We start from the raw sequence: 20,467 nt of genomic DNA on the forward strand, positions 1-20,467 counted from the left end.
CGGTGGCGATTAGTTCCTTTGAGATTAAGCTAAGTCGAAGTTTGCATCTCCAATTTTAGCCCACATTCCCCACTCTAAACCCTTTCCTCGGATAATTCTTCACCCTCTTTCTTTTCACCTTTTTTTTTTTCGAGATTTGTTCGCTGTAATTCTGTTCAAATTGGCCGATTTCAGTGGCGAGAGAGCTTGCTTCTGCTCTCGGATCGATCATCTAAATGACCGTTTGTTGATCGGCGCAGCTCTACGCCTCTCACCGGAGTTTCATGGCGGATGAGATCGCCGTTCTCGTCGCGGCTGTATCATCCGATGATTTCGCTCAGCAGCTCCGCTCTGATGCGCTGGCGCCTGTGTTCAGGCTAGGGTTTCAGAAACTCTACTCAATCCTCAGGCAATCCGTCAAACCAGTTGATGTTGATATTGATAGTGGCGGTGGGAATAGTAAACCTGGCGGCAGTAAATTAGGGCTGGAGGATTGGGACCAAACTCAGATTCATGCATTGGCTTGTGTCTCAGTTGCTGTTGTCAAAGGCATCCGATCCCTATCGAGTATGTTTGTATTATGTTTTTTTTTTTTTTTTTTTTTTGCTTCGGTTGTTTGTGGTAATGATTGATTAGTTTGCGGGTTTATGTGGATCATTGAGTTTGTGGTTGGTTATGTGGGCAGTTGACCAAGTCGAACCAGTTGCTGTGGCCGTGGTCCAGCAGTCGATTGAGTTTGCTTTGTGTTATTTGGAGAAATGCATTCGGAAGAGTGATGATTCAACTCTACAGGTTTGTGATTACTTGCTTGAATACTGAAGAGTCATGTATTTATAATGATGCGCGAGACTTTTTGTTCAATTAGTAGATTACTGGTTAATGTTTCCCAGTACAGATTCACTTTCTATTTCGGGCTTAATTTTTTAATTGCTCGGTTATGGTTGTAGTCGTAGAATCGCACGTTGAGTATGTTTTGCTTTAATTACTTGCTATTTGCAAAATAACAGCCCAATTGCCTATTGCTTTTGATTACTCACGTCATCTCTTAAGCTCTCCTTATTTATTTCAAATTATGTTTGATTGTTGTTGCCTCAATTTTAAGCAATTGGTGACAAGTTAAGATGGATATATGTACCCAAGAAAAAGTTGGTATCGTCCTTAAGAAATTATATATTCAATTCTAGTTGTAGATAAAATACCTTAGGAATGAAAATGGGTTAATTTTTTAGGCAATTTAGGGCTGCATTAGAGTTCTTAGTTCTTATTGGCTCATGTAGAGGTTCCATTAGGGATAATATGGGTTAATTTCGTTTGTTGTTTGCTTACTGCTCCATTTGCAAAGAAATCCATATATCAACCTTTTATATCATGTTTGCTAGTATGTCTGGAGTGATACTGCTTATGTGTCTTAGCTAACGCCTCTCTCTCTTTCAGAATGCTATGTTACAACTATTAGAGCTGTTGCTAGTGGATGGCGCACACATAGACATTTCACAGCCGTGTTCAACGAGTATTCCTGTGGACTTGTTGTCTCCTGTTGCTGATAAAGATGATGCTGTTCAGTGGCAGGGCAATGTTAAGTGCATGCATCAAGGTATTACTTGAACAGTTGAAAGTTTTCGCTATATCCTCTTCGCTGTCTTGGTTATGCAACTCCCTCAATCTGTTGTTTTTGTTTCTTTGTGAAGGATCCATGTGCTCTCAGGAAAAGGAAGCAGATGATCAACTGTTAATGACATTTATGTCTGAATGTGTGCAAGTTGATATTGTAAATCCTGTTATGACTGGTCTGTTTCCCCCCTCCAATGTCAATAAGCTGAGTACCCTTGCTCAGCATTGGGCTATTGTTCATTTAGGATTCATTCATCGTCTTATCCGACTTTGCAAAGAACTTCTAGAACTTCCAGTGTCATATGATGAGAAACAAGCATGTCTCAACCTGCGGCGAAGATTGTCAACTTGTGTGAGAGTACTCAAGTTACTGGGGAGTCTTACAAAAGAGAATTCATCTGTTGGTTCTGACAAAGTGTTGTTGCAATCTACTGCTTCGTTAATCGATATAATGCCTATCTTGTTCAGAACTTGCGTTGAGTTTGTAAATAATAATTCTGTGGTCGAAAGTAGCTATGAGAGCCTCGCTGTGCACTTCTTGGAAGAATTTTTTCAAGTAATGCAAGCAACTTTCTGCAAGAATTACGTGTTTCAGAATATCCGAGCATGCGCAGTGGCATCTATCTTGCACAATCTGAATTCTGATGTCTGGAGGTTTGATATATCTGTTTCCAGTCATAAAGCTCCCTTGGCGTATTTCCCTCGGGTGGTTATTTTTGCGCTGAAACTCATTTCGGATATCAAGGATCAGACCCGTCACGTTTTTGAGTTTGATGATCTGAATACAAAGGATACCGAGAGTCATTTAGAGCTTGATTCCCCTTCATGCCATGTTTGTAACAAGAAAGTATTCTTGCTGAAAAAGTATACCGTGGAGGAATTATTTGGAATGATATTTCCTTCATCAGTTCAATGGCTAGACAATGTAATGCATCTAATTAATTTCCTTCACTATGAGGGCATTAAATTAAGGCCAATACTGGAAAGATCATTTTCAAGTGGGACAAAAGCATCTGGTATCTCTGAAGTAGAAACCATTGTTTGCCATGAAGATGAAGCCTTGTTCGGGGATCTTTTTTCTGAGGGGGGTCGCTCTGTTGGATCTGCTGACGGATGTGAACAATCTAATGTTGCTGCTATTTCCAGTTTTAGCAATATGCCATTTCAGGCGGCAGCTGAATTACTCAATTTTCTGAGAACATGTGTTTTTTCTCCTCAGTGGCACCCTTCGATGTATCAAGATGCACGCAAAAAGCTTAGTGGCGACCATATTGATCTTTTGCTCTCGATAGTTAAATGCCCGGGTTGTTTTCCTGAAGATAGGGTTTCTGATAATAGTCCAACTTTGCATGAAGAGAGGAAGTTTGGGCACTTGCATCAATTTTGCTTTGAACTATTGCAGAAACTCGTTATGCTCCGAGTTTTCTCTGAATCTCTTGAAGAGTCACTTGCGGAGAAAATACTGACGGTTGAGAATGGTGCTCATATGTACAACGATCAGATGCTTGCTTTGCTTGCCCATATACTTGTGTCCCGAGTGGGTTCAGCTGGTTCTACATTAAGAACCAAAATGTATCAGATGTTTGTAAAATTTATCCATCAGAAGGCAAAAACTGTCTGCTCAGTGTGTCCTGGTCTGAAGGAGATTGTTGAAACTCTTCCTTCTCTATTTCACATGGAAATACTTTTTATGGCTTTCCATTTTTCATCGGAAGAGGAAAAGGCTGTACTGGCGAATGAAATACTTTTGTCACTGAAAACGATCGATATACCCTCTACTGGTTCCGATGTTGTGCAGTTGTCATGCTGGGCCTTGCTGATTTCAAGGTTGATTTTATTACTTCGTCACATGATATTTCACCCGCGTTCATGTCCGTCGTTGCTGCTTTTGGACTTCAGAATCAATTTGAGGGAAGCCTCTGAGATAAGCTTGCCTAATTGTGCCAACTATCTATCATCGTGGCCAGCCATTTTGCTGGAGGACACGACGGATTCAAAAGAAACATCTGCAAACATTAGTTTGCTTAATCAGTTGGTCGATATTGCCCCCCTTCCAGCTTCCTTATGTAGAGATTCTCCTACAGGTGATTTCTTCGGTTTGAATCAGGAGGAGATCAGTGCCTGTTTTTCACGCATTCTGGGATTTTGGAACGGTAAAAAAGCTGCCAGTACAGATGATCTGATTCTTGAACGGTATCTTTTTGTGCTTTGCTGGGATATTTCAATTGAGGGATTTTCTTCAGAACATTGGCGAGTTCTCTTAAGTGGCCTTGAAGTTCCTGATATCTTGGACATGAAGAATTTTCTTTATATTTCTCATTCTATCTTATCTCAGCATGCTGCTAGCAATGAATGCATTGGCATTGCAGATCTCGTTTTGGGTTTGCTTCATCATTTGCATGGTGCACTTGCGTGTGGAGATGCTGGTGACATTGGCTGGGACTTTTTTAGGATCGGTTCCTGGGTTTCTTTTGTTCTCTCCTTACTAAATACAGGCAACCAGGGCTACAATAATAACAATTCTCTCTCAATAGTGGCTCCCAGCCAGCAAGAATACACTGCAGGGGATGCTAAGTTCTTGGCATTGACCAAATGTCTTGCTTACAACTCTTTCAATGCTGATCAGGTTGCAATACTAATCAAATTATTATCATCTTTGTTGAAGAGATACTTAGCGGTGTACCAGAGAGCTGTAGCTTCACTTTTTGGAAGTGGGCGTCACTCTGCTGACAAGTACTTTCCTCTGTTGCTTCTTGAGTATACTGGTTCGGACAACAGTATGCAGGATGAGTTCACTGAGAAGATGGGGATCAAACCCTGCCTGCTGGGCTCTCTTTACGAGCTTCCATCGAAGTTAACCAAAATTGTTGAAACTTCTGCTCTGGGAATTCGATCTAAAATTGTTTGGCAAGTTGCATTGCATGGATTTCCAATTGATTATCAACTACCAAGTGAAATTTTATCATCCTGCATCCTCAGCATACAGGCAATTGTTGTTAATCTATGTGGGCTTCTTGAGATGAATGTTTCCAGTGGGAGCAGTTGGGAAGAAAAAGAGGTAATGGGTGAGATTCTCGAGTCAATTTTGACGATCAAATGCAACAAGGTCTTTGAAAACCTTGAGGGTCAATGTGAAATTATAAGCCAAAGCTTGAAATTGGGCAGTGAAGGATCTGATTATAGCAGCTTATTCATTATGAAGCGAATGGAAGAATTCCTGCAAAACAAAGAAGAGGATGTCAACAGAAGTATCCATGAATGCGTAGTTGTGAAAATGGTTGATTTGGCTAACAGCCTGAAGGGGGATTCCCAAAGAGCTTCCATTTTCAAATTTTTCCTCTCCACAGAGGATATTTCTGAGAAGACTAAGAACTTTTATGGTTCCCAGCGAGGGGATATATTAGTTCTGATTGATGCTCTCGATTACTGCCATTCTCAATCTGTTAATGTGAGGGTTCTCAACTTCTTTACGGATCTTTTATCTGGGGAATATCCTGAAGTGAAACTGAAGTTGCAGATGAAGTTTGTTGGCATGGATATGGGTTCCCTATTAAAGTGGGTGGAAATGAGGTTGTTGGGATCTATACCAGACACAGAGAACGGTGTCAGTGTTAAAGAATCTTCAGTTTCTTTAAGAGACTCCACCATAAACTTCCTCAGGTGTCTTTTGACTCCCACTTCTGGATTCGAAATACAAGATCTGCACTCTCATTTACATCAAGCCATGCTTCTTTCCCTGGACAATGCATTTTTACTATATGATATAAATACAGCAAGAAGTTACTTCAATTTCATTGTCCAACTTTCCAAGGGGGAAATGTTAATCAAGTCACTACTACAGAAGACTATCATGTTGATGGAGAAGCTTGCTGGTGATGGACACTTGCTTCAAGGGCTGAAGTATCTTTTTGGATTCCTTGCGGCGACTGTAAGTGATTGTGTATCCCCGAGTTGCATTATGGAAAAGTCTTCTGGAAAGATTGTTGCTAGCTCCGGTCCCGTGTTAGGCCCATTGTCTTCCAGGACTCTTGGTTCAAGAAAAGATGCTGATGTTTTGGTTTCATCGGCTGATCGAGGGTTGACACCTTTTGATTGTGATGCTACTTCTGTTGATGACGATGAAGATGATGGAACATCTGATGGCGAGTTAGGGAGCATGGATAAGGATGAGGAGGAGGATAGCAACAGTGAGAAGGCACTGGCATCAAAAGTTTGTACATTTACATCTAGTGGCAGCAATTTTATGGAACAGCACTGGTACTTCTGTTATACATGTGATCTCACAGTCTCCAAAGGCTGCTGTTCAGTCTGTGCAAAAGTTTGCCATCGAGGCCATCGTGTTGTGTACTCACGCTCTAGTCGGTTTTTCTGTGACTGTGGCGCCGGAGGTGTTCGAGGCAGCAGTTGTCAGTGTCTGAAACCTCGAAAATTCACTGGAACTAATAGCGCACCCTCTCACAGTGCTGGCAACTTCCAGTCCTTTCTCTCTCTTACAGAGAATAGCAATCAGCTGCCTGAAAGTGATTCAGATATTGACGAGGATACATCTACAGATCTGGATAACTCTACCCGATTAGCTCTTCCGAAAGAGGTCCAAGAGAGGATGGCACTGCTGCTTAATGAGCTGGAGGTTGAAGGGCGTATGCTAGGAGTTTGTGCATCTTTATTGCCCCATATTACTGGAAGAAGAGACTCCCACATGATGGGAGATAGGGAAGTTACCTTGTCTGAAGACAAAGTGCTCCACTACGGTAATGATCTTCTACAGTTGAAGAAGGCATATAAAAGTGGGTCATTAGATTTGAAGATAAAAGCAGATTATTCAAACGCGAAGGAACTCAAATCTCACTTGGCAAGTGGATCTCTCATCAAATCTTTACTTACTGTCAGTGCCCGAGGTCGATTGGCAGTTGGAGAAGGTGATAAAGTAGCCATATTTGATGTGGGGCAGTTGATTGGGCAAGCCACTATTGCTCCTGTGACGGCGGATAAGACTAATGTGAAGCCTCTTTCTAAGAACGTTGTTCGCTTTGAGATCGTGCATCTCCTTTTCAATTCACTTGTAGAGAATTACTTGGTTGTCGCAGGCTATGATGATTGTCAGGTCCTTACAGTTAATCATCGAGGTGAGGTGATCGATCGATTATCTATTGAACTTGCTCTACAAGGCGCATATATAAGACGTGTGGAATGGGTGCCAGGTTCTCAGGTTCAGTTGATGGTAGTCACAAATAGATTTGTCAAAATATATGATCTGTCTCAAGACAATATCAGTCCCTTGCACTATATAACAATGCCTGATGATGTGATTGTGGATGCAACTCTTTTGGTTGCTTCCCATGGTAGAATTTTTCTCGTTGTCCTGTCAGAGTCCGGCATCCTATACAAGTTGGAGTTATCGGTGAAAGCAAATGTTGGGAGCAGGCCCTTGAAAGAAGTCATTCAAGTAGAGGGCAGAAATACTCATGCAAAGGGATCCTCGCTATATTTTTTGGCTACTCACAAATTACTCTTTCTGTCCTACCAAGATGGGAGTACTTTGATTGGCCGCCTTAATCCAGATGTAACATCTGTGGTAGAAGTGTCTGCTGTGTATGATAATGACTTGAATGGTAAGCTACGGCCAGCTGGTTTGCATCATTGGAAAGAGTTACTGGGTGGCACTGGGCTGTTTGTGTGCTATTCTAATCAAAAATCAAATGGGATACTTGCCATCTCTTTGGGACAACATGAAGTGCTTGCACAGAACTTGCGACAAACTGGGGGTTCAACCTCACCTCTGGTTGGGGTTACTGCTTATAGGCCTTTGTCAAAAGACAAAATCCACTGTCTTATTTTGCATGACGATGGAAGCCTCCAGATTTACTCTCACATCCCAGCTGGGGTGGACACTGGTGTAAATGTAATGGCAGACAAGGTTAAGAAATTGGGTAGTGGTATTTTAAAGAATAAAGCCTATGGGGGCATTAAACCAGAATTTCCCCTCGACTTTTTCGAGAAAACTGTCTGCGTTACACAAGACGTGAAATTTAGTGGTGATGCCATTAGGAATAACGATTCTGAGGGGGCGAAGCAAACTTTGGCATCTGAAGACGGGTTTCTAGAGGGACCTAACCCTGCTGGATTCAAGGTATTGTTCATTTTTCCTTTAGATGAAGTTCTGTATCTTCTATATGATCATTTTATTATCCTTTGATATTCTGTCTAAACATGTCTCTTGTTTACCCGTATTATGCTCGTTTGCCCGCCCCCTTCTCTATATCCGTTTCTATAATCCACCTATGTAATGTATATGCCTCCAGGACCAAGTGTACTAGTTTCGTTGAGCATTTTGAATCTATTCCTTAGATGAGAAATTTTAAATTAGCCAATTTGATGATACTGAGTGTGACTGAGATAGCCGGAGACTTGGTTCTTTCGTTCCTTTTTTATGAGAAAACTATTTATTTTCTAGCTTCTAACTTTTGCATAGTTGTAAATGCACACAAATTAATTTAGAAAGGGTTGCTCTTTTACGTTGCTCGTTTTCAGAATGCCTTTTGGTCTGGAAAATAGCTAAAGCAATCTGACATGTTCATGATTTTTTTTAAAGTGGGAAAATGTTGATGGTAATACATCATTGTCTCGTATACACAGTTATTTGAAATTTAGGTTGTGTATCGATGGAGTGACTACCCTTTCATAATTGGTTATCGAAATTTTTTCTACTGATTAAACTATATTTTATTATGTTTGTATAATAATCTGTTTAGTTGTTGGTTCTAATTTGTGTCTCTGGTGCATTTTGGTTGTATCATGGTTTGATATTTGAAGTTCATTATGTTATCCAAAGCATCCCGAATAACACCACCTTTGTTCTTTTTTTTTTTTTTTCCTTTCCTCAGATTACAGTGGCCAATTCGAATCCTGATATTGTCATGGTTGGTTTCCGCTTGCATGTTGGTAACACATCAGCTAGTCATATTCCCTCGGAAGTTACAATTTTCCAGAGAGTGATAAAATTAGATGAAGGAACGCGATCTTGGTATGATGTACCCTTCACTGTGGCTGAATCACTCCTAGCTGATGAGGAATTCACAATTTCTATTGGCCGAACCTTCAGCGGATCTGCTTTGCCCAGAATAGACTCTTTAGAAGTATATGGCCGAGCAAAGGATGAATTTGGTTGGAAAGAGAAGATGGATGCAATTCTAGATATGGAAGCTCGAGTGGTTGGTTGTAATTCGTGGTCCACAGGTTCAGCAAGAAAGTCTCGGGCAGCACAATCTGCTTCAGTAGAGGAGCAGGTGGTGGCTGATGGACTCAGGCTCCTGTCCAGAATCTATTCGTTATGTAAATCTCAGGGATTCTCAAAAATTGAAGAAGTTACGGAGTGGAGCAATCTTAAATTTAAGCAAGTGCTGGAAACAGTTTTTGAAAGTGACAGGGAGCCTTTGCTACAGGCTGCTGCCAGCCGTGTTCTGCAAGCTGTTTTCCCTAGACGAGAGATCTATTACCAAGTAAGTTGATACTCATGGTTTCACACTTACACTTTATGATCTTCTAAATTGATGTTTGAGTTCTTGATTTTAATTGAAGTTGTCAATTTGTATGATTTCTCTAGTATAATGTTGAGATTTTGCTTAGGTGAAAGATACCATGCGTCTCAATGGGGTAGTGAAATCTACAGTCATGCTCTCGTCGAAGTTGGGAATGGGGGAGCTTACTGCAGGGTGGATAATTGAGGAGTTTACAGCACAGATGCGTGCTGTTTCTAAGATAGCTCTGCATCGTCGCTCAAACTTGGCCAATTTCCTCGAGACTAATGGTAGTGTTTCTTATCAACTGAAAATTTGATTAGCATGACTGTGAGATTCTAAAATGTTGGCACTGGCATATTTATGCTTGCATTGTGGTTTTGGGAAATTTAAATGGAAATCTAATAAATAAAAAATAATTAGTTTTTTTTTCTGTTCACATATGCACGGTATAATTTCTGCACATTTTCTGATCATCTAAGTAGCTTGTCATGCAGTTCCATTTTTTAAAATTGTACTTGTAGTGTTCTTTGCTGATTATGCTTCTAATTGTGGTCTTTAGTCACATAGAGAGTACTGGCTTTTCTATTTGAGGAACTTGTTGGCTCTTATATATTTTTGTTTGTATTGCATGTTTTTGACAATATGTAGGTTCTGACGTAGTTGATGGACTTATGCAAGTACTATGGGGAATTTTGGATATAGAGCAGCCAGACACACAAACGATGAACAACATTGTCATTTCATCTGTGGAACTTATTTATTGTTATGCAGAGTGTCTGGCAATGCAGGGAACAAATGCGGTAAAGCAATCAGTAGCACCTGCTGTTATTTTATTGAAAAAACTTCTTTTCTCGACTGATGAGGCTGTTCAAACTTCCAGCAGGTAAATACAAGAAAGATCACAAAATGAAATAAACCTTTCCATATTGAAAGTGCACTTACACTTGCTGCTTTCTTTTCAGCTTGGCTATATCTTCTAGATTTCTCCAGGTTCCTTTTCCAAAGCAGACGATGTTAGGTGCAGATGACGTGATGGAGAGTGCAACATCTGTTCCCCTTCGTGCTGATGTTGCAAGTGCAACTAGTGGGAATAATCCTGTTATGGTAGAAGAAGATTCCATTACTTCATCTGTACAGTACTGTTGTGATGGTTGCTCAACTGTTCCTATACTGAGGCGAAGATGGCACTGTACTGTTTGCCCTGATTTTGATTTATGTGAAGCATGTCATGAAGTCTTGGATGCGGAAAGACTTCCTCCTCCACATTCTAGAGATCATCCAATGACAGCAATCCCAATTGAAGTAGAGACATTCAATGGAGATGGCAATGAGATTCACCTTTCCACTGATGATTTAGGTGACTCAAGTTTGTTTCCAATTGCTGCTGATGCAAATGCGCAAAATCTGGCTCCATCAATCCATGAGTTGGAGCCTAATGAGACTGGACAGTTTCCAACTTCAGCGGTTGACCCTGTTACTATTTCTGCCTCTAAAAGGGCTGTCAATTCGTTACTTCTTTCTGAGCTCCTTGAACAACTAACAGGATGGATGGAGACCACCTCTGGAGTGCAGGCTATTCCTGTGATGCAGCTTGTCTACAGATTGTCATCAGCTATTGGTGGTCCTTTTGTTGATAATACCGAGATTGATAGCTTAAATTTGGAGAAACTGATTAAATGGTTTGTAAGTGAGATGAAAGTTGATAAGCCTTTTGATGCCCGAACCCGTTCATCTTTTGGGGAAGTTGTGATCCTGATCTTCATGTTCTTCACCCTTATGCTGCGTAACTGGAACCAACCAGGTAGTGATGTTACGACATCAAAATCTGGTGGGGCAACAGACGCACAGGACAAGACAACCAACCAAATCCCATTTTCCATGTCATTATCCAGTTCATCTACATCTGATTGCCAAGAGAAGAGTGACTCCGCTTGTCTGCATAGAGCTTGCAGCTTTCTGAGGCAGCAGATTTTCGTTAATTACCTTATGGACATACTGCAACAGCTTGTCCACGTGTTTAAGTCCCCTTCTGTCAGTGCTGAAACCCATGGCCTGAACCCTGGTTCTGGTTGCGGTGCACTATTAACAGTTCGACGAGAACTTCCAGCTGGTAATTTTTCACCATTTTTCTCAGATGCGTATGCCAAATCACATCGATCAGATCTGTTTGCTGACTACCACAGACTGTTACTTGAGAACACTTTTCGGTTGATTTACTGTTTAATTCGACCTGAAAAGCATGACAAGAGTGGAGAGAAAGAGAAGGCGTATAAAATTCATTCTGGTAAGGATTTGAAGCTTGATGGGTATCAGGATGTTCTTTGCAGTTACATCAACAATCAACATACAAGTTTTGTGAGGAGGTATGCCAGGCGGCTGTTTCTGCATATTTGTGGCAGTAAGACACATTATTACAGTGTCCGAGACTCTTGGCAGTTTTCAAGTGAATTTAAGAAGCTTTATAAACACATAAACAAGTCTGGTGGATTTCAAGGTTCTGTCTCATATGAAAGAAGTGTGAAAATAGTGAAATGCCTCTCCACCATAGCTGAAGTATCCGCAGCAAGGCCTAGAAACTGGCAAAAATATTGCTTGAGACATGGTGATGTCTTGCCCTTCCTCATGAATGGAGTTTTCTCCTTTGGAGAAGAATGTGTTGTTCAAACTCTGAAACTTTTGAATTTGGCCTTTTATACTGGAAAGGATACTAATCACTCTTCGCATAAGACTGAAGGTGGAGATGGAGGTACATGTTCAAATAAGTCTGGGCCACAATCTATTGAAGCTAAAAAGAAGAAGAAAGGTGAAGAAGGAAGTGAATCGTCTGCGGAGAAATCTTACATGGATATGGAACAGGTCTTAAATGTCTTTACTGACCGCAGTGATGATTGTTTGATGCAATTTATTGACACATTTTTGTTGGAATGGAATTCAAGCACTGTTCGTGGGGAATCCAAATGTTTTCTTCTTGGGGCCTGGCACCATGGGAAACAGTCGTTCAAGGAAACCCTGTTAACTATTCTCTTGCAAAAAGTGAAACACTTGCCGTTGTATGGTCAAAATGTCGTTGAGTACACAGAACTCGTGACCTACTTGCTCGGAAAATCACCAGAAAACGGCTTAAAGCCGCAGAACAGTGAAATTGTAGACAAATGCTTGACTTTTGATGTGGTTAAATGCATTTTTGAGACACTTCATTCACAAAATGAGCTTTTGGCAAACCATCCCAATTCTCGCATCTATAACACTTTGAGTGGTTTGGTGGAATTTGATGGCTATTATCTTGAGAGTGAGCCTTGTGTTGCCTGCAGCTCTCCCGAGGTCCCATATAGTCGGATGAAGCTGGAAAGTCTGAAGTCAGAAACCAAGTTCACAGATAATCGTATTATTGTGAAGTGCACTGGTAGCTACACCATCCAGAGTGTGACGATGAATGTCCATGATGCCCGTAAATCTAAATCAGTGAAAGTGCTGAATCTTTATTACAACAACCGGCCTGTTGCTGATTTGTCGGAGTTGAAAAATAATTGGTCCTTGTGGAAGCGAGCGAAGATCTGCCATCTTGCTTTCAATCAGACAGAGCTGAAAGTGGATTTCCCTATTCCTATAACAGCATGTAACTTTATGATTGAGTTGGATTCTTTCTATGAAAATCTTCAGGCATTATCCCTTGAACCACTGCAGTGTCCACGTTGTAGTCGACCTGTGACTGACAAACATGGAATTTGTGGCAACTGTCATGAGAATGCATATCAATGCCGGCAATGCCGAAACATTAATTATGAAAATCTCGACTCCTTTTTATGCAATGAGTGTGGATACAGTAAATATGGTCGTTTCGAATTCAATTTCATGGCCAAGCCAAGCTTTACTTTTGACAGCATGGAAAATGATGAAGATATGAAAAGAGGACTAGCTGCAATAGAATCTGAATCAGAAAATGCTCATCGGCGGTACCAACAGCTTTTGGGTTTCAAGAAACCTTTACTGAAGATTGTCTCAAGCATTGGCGAGAATGAAATGGATTCTCAGCAGAAGGATTCTGTACAGCAGATGATGGTGTCATTACCTGGTCCTTCGTGCAAGATCAACCGTAAAATTGCCCTTCTTGGCGTACTGTATGGTGAGAAATGCAGAGCAGCATTCGATTCTGTGAGTAAAAGTGTTCAGACTCTTCAAGGTCTCAGACGGGTATTATTGAATTATTTGCATCAAAAGCATTCTGATAATCTTGCTGCAGCCTCTAGATTTGTTGTCTTGCGGTCTCCTAATAGCTGTTATGGCTGTGCTAGTACATTTGTTACCCAGTGTCTTGAGATATTACAAGTGCTGTCAAAACATCCGAGTTCGAAGAAGCAACTTGTTGCTTCTGGCATTCTGCGTGAGTTGTTTGAGAACAATATACATCAGGGCCCAAAAACTGCTCGTGTTCAAGCCAGGGCGGCACTTTGTGCCTTCTCAGAGGCTGATGTGAATGCAGTGTCAGAATTGAACAGCTTGCTGCAAAAGAAGGTTATGTACTGTCTTGAACATCATCGCTCCATGGACATTGCTCTGGCAACACGTGAAGAACTAATGCTGCTTTCAGACGTCTGTTCCTTGACAGACGAGTTTTGGGAGTCAAGGTTGAAGATTGTCTTCCAGTTGTTATTTAAATCAATCAAACTGGGTGCCAAACATCCTGCTATATCGGAGCATGTTATTCTTCCTTGTCTGAAGATTATATCTCATGCATGTACTCCTCCTAAACCTGATGCAATAGATAAAGAGCCAGGGACTGAAAAGCCATCTCCAATTTCACATGTAAAAGATGAAAACAGCTCATATGAATCTGGCTCTAGTGGGCTTGCGAATGCAAGCAGGGCTGTATCAGAGTCGTTGGAGAAGAATTGGGACGGTTCTTCTAAGACTCAAGATATCCAGTTACTGAACTATTCTGAATGGGAAAAAGGAGCATCATATCTTGACTTTGTGAGACGGCAATATAAAGTTTCTCAGACAGTCAGAGTTGGCCAGAAATCTCGGCCTCATAGATATGACTATTTGGCCATGAAATATGCTCTGAGGTGGAAGCGAAGCTCTTGTAAAGAAGCTCAGAGTGAGATAAAATTGTTTGAACTCGGCTCATGGGTTACTGAACTTATATTGAGTGCTTGTTCACAATCTATAAGATCTGAGATGTGCATGTTAATAAATTTGCTTTGTGGACAAAGTTCATCAAGACGGTTTCGGTTGCTAAATCTGCTGATGTCTTTGTTACCATCTACTCTTTCTGCTGGAGAAAATGCGGCCGAATATTTTGAGTTGCTCTTTAGAATGATAGATTCAGAAGATGCTCGCATATTTTTGACTGTTCGAGGATGTTTGTCTACCATATGTAAGTTAATCATGAGGGAAGTCAATAATGTTGAGTCCTTGGAGAGAAGTCTCCATATTGATATATCTCAAGGGTTTATTCTTCATAAGCTTATAGAGCTCCTTGGGAAATTTCTGGAGGTCCCTAATATCAGATCGAGGTCAGCATTTGACTTGTTTTAATTGCAAATATTATTGATTTGTGCTTCCTGCTGACATTATTTATCCCTTTTGGCTGACAGATTTATGCGAGAACAGTTGTTATCCGATGTTCTTGAGGCACTTATTGTGATCAGGGGCCTAATTGTTCAAAAGACTAAACTAATAAGTGACTGTAACCGGCTCCTGAAAGATCTTCTCGACAGTCTTCTGCTTGAGAGCAATGAGAACAAAGGGCTGTTCATACAGGCTTGTATCGGTGGCTTACAGATTCATGGAGAGGACAGAAAAGGGCGTAATTCTATGGTATGACTAATTTCTTCTGCAATTAGATACTTTGAATAATGTCTGAAATTAACACCAAACAGTATTTTTCAATAATGATGCACTAATAAAGTATGGCTTCTCGCAAGAACCTGCTATCTTTGTACATTTTATTTTAAAAGAATAACTGTGTCAGTGGTCATGTGGTAATGAGGCCAACTCCGTGCTAAATATAATTCTAATTTATTTTTTCTCGTAAACAGTTTATCTTGGAGCAGCTCTGTAATTTGGTTTGCCCGTCGAAGCCAGAGCCTGTATATCTGTTAATACTGAACAAGGTTCATACTCAGGAGGAATTTATTAGGGGATCAATGACCAAGAATCCTTACTCGAGTGCTGAGCTCGGTCCTCTAATGCGTGATGTCAAAAATAAAATCTGCCACCAGTTGGACCTCCTGGGTCTGCTTGAAGATGATTATGGCATGGAGTTGCTTGTCGCAGGGAACATCATCTCTCTTGATTTGAGTATTGCTCAAGTTTATGAGCAAGTTTGGAAGAAATCAAACAGTCAATCATCAAATTCAGCACCTGGAACAGTGTTTATGTCTGCTAATGCTGCCACATCCACCAGAGATTGTCCTCCAATGACAGTGACTTATCGGCTTCAGGTAACATATAAAATATTTGTTGGTTTGCGCGTCTGCTTATTCTTTAGTGGGTACTATGTACTGCAATGCAGTGTACCGTGATCTTTTCCTTCAAAATTGTAGGGTTTGGATGGTGAAGCTACAGAACCCATGATCAAAGAGTTAGATGAGGATAGAGAGGAATCTCAAGACCCTGAGGTTGAGTTTGCAATAACTGGTGCCGTACGAGAATGTGGGGGTCTAGAAATTCTCTTAAGCATGGTTCAGGTATGCAAGTTTTTTAAGTGCAGCTGTACTTGCAGACTCTTTTCACTTAAAAGAGGAGTTGTAAATTGAATAGACTAACATTAAATGCAATTGTGGGACTAATGGATGGAGGCTTGCAAAATTTTTCCTTTTTCATATTTTTCTGGTGTGATAATTTTATTCATATGGAGTTCCATTTTACTGAAATTTTCTAACAATGACTCTACTGAACAGCGTCTACGAGATGATCTGAAGTCCAACCAAGAGCAGTTGCTTGCTGTGCTGAATCTTTTGATGCTCTGTTGCAAGACAAGGGAAAACAGAAGAGCATTATTAAAATTGGGAGCGTTAGGTTTACTCCTTGAAACAGCTAGGCGTGCTTTCTCTGTGGATGCTATGGAGCCAGCTGAGGGCATTCTGTTAATTGTGGAGAGTCTTACTTTGGAAGCAAATGAGAGTGACAACATTAGTGTTACAGCAGGAGTTTTTACAGTCTCGAGTGAAGATGCAGGGAACAGTGAACAGGCAAAGAAAATAGTTCTCATGTTCCTGGAACGATTGTCTCATCCTTCAGGGCTTAAGAAGTCAAATAAACAGCAGAGGAATACGGAGATGGTTGCAAGAATTTTGCCTTACTTGACTTACGGAGAATCTGCAGCCATGGATGTTCTCGTCCAGCACTTTGACCCATACTTGCAGGATTGGAGCGAGTTTGACCGGTTACAAAAGCAATACGAAGACAATCCTAAGGATGAAAAGACGGCTCAACAAGCAGCCAAACAGAAATTTGCGCTGGAGAATTTTGTGAGGGTCTCTGAATCACTTAAGACGAGTTCTTGTGGTGAGAGATTGAAGGATATAATATTGGAGAAAGGGATTACTGCAGTTGCTGTGAGACACTTGAAGACATGTTTTGCATGCACGGGACAGCCTGGGTTTAAATCAACTGCAGACTGGGCATCTGGATTGAAATTGTCTTCTGTTCCCCTGATACTCTCTATGCTGAGGGGGCTATCAATGGGTCACTTGGCCACTCAAAGGTGTATCGATGAGGAAGGAATTTTGCCTTTGCTTCATGCCTTAGAGAGTGTCTCAGGTGAAAATGAGATTGGTGCAAAGGCTGAAAACTTGCTGGACACCCTTACTGATAAGGAAGGAACCGATAATGGATTCTTAACAGAAAAAGTTCGCCAACTACGACATGCAACACGTGATGAGATGAGGCGTAGAGCTCTGAAGAAAAGAGAGCAGTTGCTTCAGGTACTCTTGTTCTTCCGAAATTTATATACATCGTACCTTATTTGCTACTAACCTTTTGAGAGATGAAAAAAATTCTCACTCCAGTTTTTTAACATGAAATGTTGCTTAGAAGTTTGTCGATATTATTTTTACCAACTGAGCTTATCGTAATTATACTTTCCTATATCAGCTTTATGAACTTGTGTAATAAATGTCTTGAGGCATGCATGACTGAGGAATTTTTGCCTGATCTGCTACTTTATGATTGAAGGGACTTGGAATGCGGCAAGAACTTACCTCAGATGGAGGTGAGCGAATCGTTGTTTCACAACCTGTCCTCGAAGGATTCGAAGATGTCGAAGACGAGGAAGATGGGCTAGCTTGCATGGTTTGCCGAGAGGGTTACCGATTGAGATCCACTGATTTGTTGGGGGCCTACACTTACAGCAAGCGTGTCAACTTGGGTGTTGGAAGCTCGGGGAATGCCCGTGGAGATTGCGTTTACACAACTGTCAGCCATTTCAACATCATACATTTCCAGTGCCATCAAGAGGCTAAAAGAGCCGACGCTGCTTTAAAAAATCCAAAGAAGGAATGGGATGGAGCTGCCCTTAGAAACAACGAAACCCTCTGCAACAACTTATTCCCCCTAAGAGGCCCCACTGTTCCTATGGGACAATACATACGTTACGTCGACCAGTACTGGGACTATCTCAACTCTCTGGGGCGTGCAGATGGAAGCCGACTGCGTTTATTGACTTACGACATCGTTTTGGTACGCTCCTCTTAATTTGTTTCCGAAGCAAACAAAATGTTCTTGTTATTGTATCTGACATTGACAATGTTACTATTTGTACTTGGGACAGATGCTAGCTCGGTTTGCCACAGGTGCATCGTTTAGTGCGGATAGCAGAGGTGGTGGGAAAGAAAGCAATTCAAAATTCTTACCTTTCATGATACAGATGGCACGACACCTTCTAGATCAGGACTCTTCACAACGAAACAATCTTGCTAAAACGATTGCAACTTACTTGTCTTCCTCTACACTAGAGTCAAAAGCCTCGACTTCTCCCAGTACTCAGCCACCTTCTAGTGGAGACGAAACTATCCAATTCATGATGGTGAGCTCGCTCCTTTCGGAATCTTACGACTCTTGGTTGAAGCATCGACGGGCCTTCTTGCAGAGAGGAATATACCACGCTTACATGCAGAAGCACGGGCGCTCTCTGCACCGAACCACCCCTAATGTATTGGGAAGCACTTCTGTAGATAGTGGTGGATCTGATGAACTATTCTCGACTATACAGCCTATGCTTGTTTACACCGGCTTGATCGAGCAGCTTCAGTGCTATTTCAAGGTGGGGAAATCTTCGACAGTGGTGGACCAAATTCGAGAAAGCGGAGACGAGAGCAAGAAGTTGGAAGCTTGGGAGATTTTGATGAAAGAGAGATTGTTGAACGTGAAAGATATGGTGGCTTTCTCGAAGGAGCTGCTCACGTGGCTTGATGACATGACTTCGGCTAATGATTTGCAGGAGTCTTTTGATGTTATTGGTGCTTTGTCAGATGTTTTGGCTTCTGGACACACGAGGTGTGAGGATTTCGTATATGCTTCTATCAATTTAGGGAAAAGCTAATTCTTGATGGCAACTTTTTTTTTTTCCTTTTTCTTTTTTGGTTGTATTTGTCACTGTAATGGTGCAGACATTTGGAAATGCTTAGTGATGTATGTATTTATTGTACATGTAATGTATTGTTTGACGTTGTATCTATAATTGTTGCTAAGCAAGAGGAAGGATATGTTTCGTGATGAAACAATAAATTTTGCATAAACATTTTAAGTTATTTTTCGACGTTTTGGGTTTATTCTTTGACCAAATATAATGCTGTAGAGTTGTACACTTTTTTTTCTTCAGCGAGACGAGATGTTAAAAATAGGTGGTTTTCGCCTTTTCGGTATGTGATTATGTTACTCTCTGCGCATCTTATGGACGCCGTAAATAACAGTTACTATTACTGTTCTTATTCATTGCATCTGAAATCTGGTCGGGGTCTACAGCAACTTCCACTCTCGTGTTCGATACAAATAAACGGAGTCACCATTATTACTATTATTGTTATTATGTAATTAACTTCATCTGTTATGTAGGTATGGTCCAATATTGCCAGCTGTGATTATTATTGCTCCACAAGTTTATCACTGCATATAGAAATTATTATGTGTGTGGGGAGTGGGGTTGGGAGGGAGGGATTCATCAATGCTTATATGCATGCATACAGGTTTTACAGTCAATAATTAGAAAGTATTTGGAACTTAAATTTGATCTTTTATTTGTCTACATTGTAAAAAAAATATACCTGGCTGCTCGATTTAAGATCTATAATGAAGTTGATCTGATTTTGGTGCTGAGCAATCACTTTCATTTTCCTACCACACAACTCTTGTTGCCCTATGTGTATTTTCAAACAAGTCATTTTAAGTGCGGCACTACACTACACATTCTTGAAATAAATCACATTTTCACCTTTCACCATTTCATTTCACTTTCCAGTACCAATCAATTAAGTTCACTATGACTAAAATGGACAATTTCAAGTCGTTTCATCATTTTACCTGCCCCCCCCCCCCCCCCCCCCCCCCCCCCTCTCCCTCTCTCTCTCTCTCTCTCTCTCTCTCTCTCTCTCTCTCTCTCTCTCTCTCTCTCTCTCTCTCTCTCTCTCTCTCTGTGTGTGTGCCCGTATTGTGGGACCACTATAGGCGAACAGCTCGAGATTTCTCGAACTAGAGTAACAAACTTGATAAAAATTGCAAATTTTAGGGATACCATATGTAATAATAAATTTCATCATTCTAAGAATAAATTTTATTTATGGTGAATGGCACATAGGCCCACTGAGTGCTACTTATTTGCATTTTAATCCAGACAAAAAACAGTCTTACAAAAAAGTCCATCTACTTCCACTTTCCGCAAATACCCTCCCTTAAATACTAAAAAATATACAGACCACCCCTCCCTTTTAGTTTTTGTGAATGCAACCTAAAAAATACGAAAACTGCTAGAAATTTCTCCACCGGTTTTTCTTCACCCAAATCAGTACGTTCACCGGAAATTGTAGAAAAATCACTCCAATTTTCGAAAATATACTCTCATCTTGTTGATTGTTGAGCGATTTCGGCTACATCGTTCAAAGTTACTGTCAAATCCTCAAAAAATACAGTCGAACCCTGCGAAACCCTAATCGTACGAACTTTGTGAGTTTTTTCTAACAGTATACTATACAAATGTTTGTTTTATGACATAAATCCTGCTATTGTGTATGTTTTTTCATTATTAGGGCTCAATTTTCTGCATTGGCAGTAATTTTTGCCTAGATGCATCTAACAGTGATTTATGTGCCTTATTTTCGGGAATTTGACTGTGATTTTGTTATACACAAGCCCCATGT

General features: G+C 40.8%; 1 protein-coding gene across 1 annotated transcript; it reads left to right on the plus strand.

Moving 5' to 3' along the window:
- The first annotated feature begins 43 nt into the window (after nt 1–43).
- Nucleotides 44–18,842, plus strand: BIG (auxin transport protein (BIG)). Its single transcript, XM_088821546.1, has 14 exons — nt 44–546; nt 665–771; nt 1,414–1,573; nt 1,668–7,720; nt 8,475–9,089; nt 9,217–9,397; nt 9,759–9,993; nt 10,073–14,626; nt 14,708–14,930; nt 15,152–15,556; nt 15,659–15,802; nt 16,016–17,041; nt 17,292–17,795; nt 17,887–18,842. The coding sequence occupies exons 1-14, from the start codon at nt 264–266 to the stop codon at nt 18,655–18,657; spliced, it is 15,261 nt and encodes a 5,086-aa protein (XP_088677672.1). The 5' UTR covers nt 44–263; the 3' UTR covers nt 18,658–18,842.
- Nucleotides 18,843–20,467: the final 1,625 nt, after the last annotated feature.

Source organism: Erythranthe guttata, chromosome 8, assembly GCF_056151865.1.
Source record: "Erythranthe guttata isolate IM_541 chromosome 8, IM_541, whole genome shotgun sequence".
Classification (NCBI taxonomy): Eukaryota; Viridiplantae; Streptophyta; class Magnoliopsida; order Lamiales; family Phrymaceae; genus Erythranthe; species Erythranthe guttata.